Source organism: Amphiura filiformis, chromosome 9 (assembly GCF_039555335.1).
Source record: "Amphiura filiformis chromosome 9, Afil_fr2py, whole genome shotgun sequence".
Lineage (NCBI taxonomy): Eukaryota > Metazoa > Echinodermata > Ophiuroidea > Amphilepidida > Amphiuridae > Amphiura > Amphiura filiformis.
This window is the reverse complement of record NC_092636.1, coordinates 2,276,849-2,284,463: the sequence shown is the minus strand read 5'-3', so window position 1 is coordinate 2,284,463 and position 7,615 is coordinate 2,276,849. Positions and strand designations below refer to the sequence as shown.

General features: G+C 39.5%; 1 protein-coding gene across 1 annotated transcript in view; it reads right to left on the bottom strand.

The window, feature by feature from the left end:
- Positions 1–7,089, bottom strand: part of LOC140160451 (acid-sensing ion channel 3-like) — a 10,209-nt gene extending 3,120 nt beyond the window's left edge. Inside the window, exons 1-3 of the mRNA XM_072183687.1 lie at positions 6,813–7,089; positions 5,051–5,277; positions 20–354 (exon numbers count right to left, since the gene is read on the bottom strand). Coding sequence (XP_072039788.1) covers positions 20–354; positions 5,051–5,277; positions 6,813–7,036 — 786 coding nt within the window. The 5' untranslated portion in view covers positions 7,037–7,089. The remainder of the gene's footprint in view (positions 1–19; positions 355–5,050; positions 5,278–6,812) is intronic.
- Between the last annotated feature and the right edge of the window lie 526 nt (positions 7,090–7,615).

Here is a 7,615-nt window from a genome sequence, read left to right as displayed (position 1 = left end):
TGGGTCTTTAATGCAATACCTTGAATCCTGCAGCAGAACTTTCCCCACTAACATACTCATGCTGCTGGACATCCATTCTCAAGAAGAGACCATTTTGCCTCCCAGGCTGATTAATTTTCAGGATTTCACTTTTGTTTTTAGGATCATTAAATGTCCAACAGATTCCAAAATCCGTCACAGTAGTTGTAAAGTTCCTCGCGTCGCAAGGTTCCACTCCTCGCCATTTGCAATCGAATACAGTGTCGTTTGATTGATGTGCTTGATCAACCACGGAAGCAACAAATTCGTCTCTGAAATCGGGGGTAAGAAAATCCTCAAAAATGGTCCAATTGACTGATTCGCCGCCGAATTGAGCTAAAATAGAATAAATATGTAATAACATCAAACGTAGATTTAGTTTAAACAATAATAACTGCGCGAAATCTCTTAGGGACCGTTCACAAACACTTGTTGGGGGCCTGATGAAAAAAGTGGGGGATGAGGCTGTGGATCACGAAATGCCCCTTTAATAAATGCATATCACTTGTTGGGAATGAATTTGTACAAGATAATACACGCGTATGGTATCGGAGATATTGATAGCTCTAATGCACGAGCCCGCAAGGTAGTGCATCAGACGCATCAACATCTCAGTCGAAGACCAAACTGCTATAAAGCAATAATTTCTCGATGATGCTTTGCAAGATTCTTCAAAAATGAAAAGAGCTTGGTGTGCAGTTCGTCAGTGGGGTGCGGGGAGCAGGGGTCCCCCACTTTTGTTGTACATTAGTGGAACCAACGATATTGGCATTCTTACACCTCATATAATAAAACTAGATTTATTTTTAGGGTCTCTGTTATTATTTTTTACTTCTACATGTTCATCTTGAGGCCACGTTTCTTACTAGCTTCTTCGAGCTTCCTGAGCATGGTTCAATTTCTTCCAGGTTCTCTGTTATGATGATTATACCATCCGCAAATGGTTGGACTTATTGGCAGCCTTTACGTTCCTCCGAAGCGATTGTGATTTCCAGGCATGCTGTAAATAACTTTGCGAGATTGTATCTCCCTGTCTCACTCCTTTTTGATGTTGATCTTTGCACTTTCTTTTTGAAGAGTGCCGTTTGCGTATATATATAAAACATTTCTCGGTATATATATATATATCTCACAGTAGATTTAATTTATAATTATATTTGCTTTCTACTCCTTGTTGATGTAATGCATCAAACACTGTGTTTCAACGCAATCAAATACCTTTGCTTACTTGCTTAATTCGAGTGGTTTTCCTCGAACTGTGATGGCTTTCCACAACTTCCTGTCATCCATTGCTGTCTTGAAGTCTGTTGCCTCCAGTCCAGTGTCATCTTCCAGAATGTCAATGTAGGTCAGAGCAGGTCTTCCAGGTTTCCGCCTCCCATGCTTGGGTATCCAATGAACCATTTTGATGTGGGCTCTCGCTTCTGGAACAGTGGCCAGCAAACAAACCGGGTTCTTCTTTCCCTGATCTTGTGGCTTATTTTGGGAATATACGCCATATAGGTCTGCATTTGACATATGTTCCTTCCAATATACATTCAGAAGATTCTTAGCATGCGGGTGTAACAGCCATCCAGACCCTTTGCAAGTTTATGGGTGATGGTCCATGCTTCGCAACCATAAAGCAGCACCGACTCCACTGTTGCAGCAAAGATTCGGAGTTTGAAACTCCTGGTAAGAGTTGACCTCCAGATTTTCTTAAGTTTACTGCACGCCCTCCATGCTGCTGCTTTACGTAACTTTACATCCCTTTCAGTGCTTTTCATCCAAGCGCCTAGGTATTTGAAGTCATCTACCTCCTCTAGTACTACACCCTCATTCGTGGTGATGTTTTCTCTCCTGTTATTGTAGGACATTTATACTTTGTTTTACTTCCATTCATCTTCAAGCCCACTTTAGCAGCTGAAGTTTCCACTCTATGAAGCAGTTCTTGTGCTTGGTGTATTTCCTCAGACAACAGTGCAATGTCGTCAGCAAAATCAAAGTCTGTCACCACGACTGGGCCAACTCTCCTACATTCATTGTATTTTTATGTCTTGATCCCTTATTTCCTGTCCGTTTTTATCTAACAGGGTTAACTTCTTGTTGATTTTCTTTTGGCTCCTGCCATTTTTTATTGTTTCCTTAATCTGCTGAGTATTACATTTCCGGATGCCTCCCCTCATCTTCTTTCGCAACATATCTCAGTGTATTCTATGTTTTGAATTCCCATTCCATTTCTCTTCATGTTCCTGATTTTCTCCAAAAGTTGTTTGGTGCTGTCTGATAGTTATGTTTCTTTTCCTTGCCTTGCCTTGCCTGCTACTTTCAGTGCACTTTCTTGGATGATATCAACAAGCTAGTCATTCCAAATGTCCAGGTCTGTGTCCACTTCCTCCTGAAGTGCATGTAACCGGTTTTAAGCTCAATTTAGAATCCCCCTTCTTAATTTTCATGTTTTCACTCCCTGTGAGGTTTGTTTGTTAGGATCATTGTTGTTTTTAACATTTGGACTCCTCTATGTCCAACCTCTAGATGTGCTTTTCTTGAAGAATGTGTTCATGATTGATTTGTTTTTACTGATTGCAAATTCGACGAGCTTGTCTCCTCTGTCGTTTCTTGTTCCCAACCCAAATTTCCCCATTAATTACTTTTTTTTCTCTATCTTGTCCTAACCCTACTTTTGCGTTGACTTCTCCTATTCCTATGTTGTAATGTATCTTTGGTGTTTACAGCAATTCGGCTATCTCTTCATACAATTTACCCAACTCTTCATCTTCATGAGCTGTTGTAAAAGCTTGTATTATCTCAGGGATCTACACGAAGGGATAAGCATCCTAGACTGCTGCCCTCATTCGGAATATGTATCCTAGATCTAGACAATAGGCGGATTAGCGGCCATTTTGTCTTCGACATGATTTTATTCACGTGTCCTTATACTTAAGTACACAAATATATAAGGTAACAGGTTTATAATATTAAAATTATATTTTGAATATAAAATATATTCTGTAGTAAATCGATCAAATGCCGGTGATTGTTCAGGTATTATATGCTTGATAAAATTAAACTGTCTGACCAGCTAGTATTCTCCTCCGCCGTCAGTGTGATTCCAGACACTCCACGTACCGTGTTGCGAAGGTGGAGGAGACTAAATCTGTATTGACGAACACGCATACGTTAAAAATATGTAGCCAAGGTCGAACAATAGCGTGACGGAGTTTCCGGCATTGTCCCTATGCACTTTCACCCTCCTGATTATCTTGATGCGGTATTTCTTATTTAGCTTCAGTATGACCTGTGCTAATCTCTTATTCATACCTCTTACTTCCGTTATGTGTTTTGACGATGTCCCATGGATCATGAATCCAACTCCTGCTAATACTTTTGTTGTCAACAGCTTGGCATATTAATGCTAGAACTGATGTCCGCTCCTGAGCTCACCTTGCCTTCCGACTTCACTAAGTCCAATTGACTCCTTCTAGTTCTTCCTCTAGTTCCAGTAATCGGTCGTCTCCTAGTGATCTAATGTTGTATGTAGCAACTCTGAGATCTCAATGATCCTTGTTCCTTGCCTGGACGGGCCACCATCTTGATCCGGGCTGCAGAACAGCCGAGGACTGGGGCCATTGTCTTTCTGGCGTCCTCATCATGCTGCTTGTAGGCCTACCTCCACACTGGCCTTGTGCCGGTTGGAAGGGAGATTTTTACTTCAGAGATCTTTCTCCTAACTGCATTTCAGGGCTATACTGTCCCTTGTGGATGCTGTTGATACTTCCTGTGCTATGTTTATCCCATTATAGCACGGGTCTGCATAAGCTCTATGACCTCAAGTCGAATCTTGTCTTTTATTGACAGGGCTCCAGACTCCCGACTCAAGTAGGTGGGTGCCTCGATTACCAGAGATTCGACCATGTGACAGGTAGCACTGGATGATGTTACCAGTATAAGGTCAAATCAAGCTGGAATCAGTGATAGGTTCCGACCCTGATATATATCGAGGGTTCAGAACCAGAAAACTTTAACTAACTATGACCAGCTCTCACAAAAATGAGTATAAAGTTGGCTCCTTGCTCCGGGTCCTTGCTTTGGTCTTTAAAAATCAACATTTCCTCCACAATGTCGTTCGTTTCTATTGAACTTAGTCATGATTAAGGGACTGTACGGTATCTGCTATAGTGCTCTGGCGACTTAATGCTCATTTTGTGAGAGCATGTGATAGTGAGTTGAGGCTTTCTGGCTCTCAACCCTCGATATGGATGTCCTGTGGCCGGTGGGATTTCTCCTCTTACGCTCTTTGCCGTTAGAAAATAATTGCTTGTCCTCCCAAGGTAATGAACAATACTTAACTGGGTGTAGATTGCAAAGGCAACCTGACTTACTTCAAAGATATAAAGATATAGTGTTCAGAATTTCGTCCAAGTGTAGCAATATAATACCCCAAACCCCGGGGGCACTTCCATGACAGATATGCATCATGTGCCGGCTTGTACCCATAACCCCCTTTTTGTGGTGTTATGGTCCTACCTATTACCCAATGACCCCCTTAAAAAAATTCATGTACTCAATGACCCTCTTTTTCTATTTCCTGCTATACCAAATTACCCCCCTTTTAATTCCCAAATTTAGGTGGTATTTGTGTTCTCCTCCAGACATAATGAGATTTTTCACATTTCCAAGGTGGCCAAGTTGTTTTTACGCAGTTTGGCACTATTTATGTGTACTTAATGATACTCTTTTGGCAATCCTGTACTCAATGACTCTCATTTTACTTTTTGTTACCCCAATGACCATCCTTTTTTCAAAGTTTCATTCTGAATGACCCCATTTTTATTCAGGTTGTGTACTGAATGACCCCATATTTTTGTAATTGTACATTTGACCTGAATGCCCCCTACTTTTAACATGGCCGAGGCACACCCCTGCCATTTCAGATAGGCAGTGCCCCCCCCCCCCGGGCCCCAAACACACCGCGCTATATATACTAGGCCTACAAAATTTGATTATTGTTGAATTTTTAAATGGGTCCTTGTCCGATATAATGTAGACATACCTTCAAGTCCAAAAAGAGCATTGGTGAGCGATAGCATTATTGGGGTAGCCTGTGACTTCCGCATCTGGTTGTAGTTGCATATTGTGACTGCGGGAAAGTGTAAATCAGGTACATACGTAACCCCTACAACGGTATTGACATCGTACTCATAATATCGTAGGAAACTATTAACGATGTTGTAGCCAAGGTATGAGTCTGCGACAAGAAGAAGTACAGCCCAAAATAATCTGGGAAATGGGAGAGAGAGAAAAAACAGATCAGATTAAAAGCCATATTGCAAAATTTGTTGAGGAAGACGCCCTCAAAATTCTGTTTTTACACGAGTGCAATGTACTTTAATAAACTAACATCCACTGCAGAAATCAAGATTTAAGGGGCTGCATTTTTTCAAAATCCAAGATTTTAAATAATGTTTAACTATTACGATGGACATTGTTAATCAATAATCTGAGAACGAGAGAAAAAAAGAAAAGATACGATAAAAAAGTTAAGAATTTATCAGAAACTCCCTCATTTTCAAGCCTTTCCTCAGATTCACATATCAATCGCGGGATCAATCGATTATCTGTATTGGGGGTGATAATCAGGGCGCATCATCAGCGTTATGTCATTGATAGATATTTGACTCCGTGGAATGGATTGAAAATGAGGTAGGTTCGTAAAATTATTTTTGCATCAGGCCCCCTAACAAGTGTTTGTGAACGATCCCTAATTCCTATTGATGTCACCGTCACACTGACTGACATTCCAGCATCTAACATGCCATCTCTCAGTTTTCAGACAACTTCGGCATAATCTTAAGGAACCAAAGTAGACAGTATGACTTTGACTTTGAAGGCACCTGATGACAGGAATTTAAGCCCCTTATGCTTTAATTTCATGTATTGATTATTGCTGTGATTTGTATTTTCACCTTCCAATATCGAAACGAAATGAATTGGCAAGGTGCAAGATACCAAGCACAATTCCATTCATTTTGCAGGAGTCACTCTTCACTATAATGTACCCGGTAATGTACATTGATGAAGAATATTGAGTATCAGGGCCAAATCAACAGGAATTACTGCAGCTTTTAAAATTGAGGTGATTGCATTCAAAAGGCCATTGTGCGGATGATGTATCAAACTGTGCGGAATAAATTTCATAAATGTAACATACTTTTGGTAGGTTTTGATTGACAGCCTCATCCTCACACTTTACCCCATCAAAATGCAGATGTTGGTGTCAGGTGAAAGCTCATATTTTTCTCGTTAACTTAATGATATTAGGTGTTCCAAATCGGTATATTTGCGAAGAAATCATCAACAAACTGTCAAAATTAATTAGTCTCAATTGTGGTATACCACGTTTGAGACTAATTCAACAGTGTTTTGATGATATCTTCGGAAATACACTGATTTGGAACTCCTAATTTCAATATATTAATGAAAAAATAGGATCCTTAATTTGATATCAGTTAATTACAGGATTATGAGGATCGTGATGGCTATCATTAGTAAAAACACTTTAGACTCCCGGTATAACGCTGTATAAATGTCATCAATTCCATAAGAAATTAATCACAATTACAAGGAACATTTACATACTAGTATTCTTTTTGCATGAATGCTTGAAAGGGACAACATTTTATGTTATACATAAGTTTTAAAGAATTTGATTTTCCGAATATATCAGGTCACCATCCTTTAACACCCCTTCTTTGATTTATGGACCAAAATTAAACTGGATACTTTCTTTTCGTGATGTGTTTCTACTCTCTTACCGTCTTAGTACATGGTTTTCCGGATCGGTCACATATCGTACTCCGTGGTGTGTCGTATTACTCCCAAATTCATGAAGATAACCACTAAATGGTTTGTCCTTCTTCTCGTCGTTTTCTTTACTTTTTACATTGTCCAAATTTATATCAGCAGCAGTTTGTGGTGGATTATGCGTATTATTCCACGAACTATTCCCATTCATGCCATTCCCAAAGTGGGTATCCATTGTTGAGTACAGGGCAGTGAAAATGACAACTGTCTTTATTTCATCGTTTTCAATATTAGACTGTTCGTAATTAAAGCGACTTGAGGATTACATTAGCTTGATAAAAAAAATCAACATTAATTTAATAAATGGGAAAAAGCACAATTTCACGGTTGGGGGAAAGCATAATTAATACGATAATTGTCCAGTCAATTTCATTTTATGGATAGTTATTGCAAAATGCAAAGTCATTATCTACAGCATGAACCACGTCATGATCCCATCATGCTCTACGGTACCATAATAGAATGTACGTAACATTGAAAGTGTGCATAAAATCCCTCACTTCATCATTTAATTACCCGCTTATATCAGGGGTGCTTAGACTTTTATTTGAAAAAATATGACCCCTGAAGTATTGTGAAACTATCTATAGCTTCCAATATTTAAGGGGGGGCTACACCCCTTGATAAATTCGTGACTATTTTTGCATTTGTCTTAAAAATAATAACTCACTGGTAACAAAAGTTATGTAAATTATAGGGGCAAGGAATCCAGTTACTACACTGGAATTTTAGTGACTCAAGACAAGCGGTACGT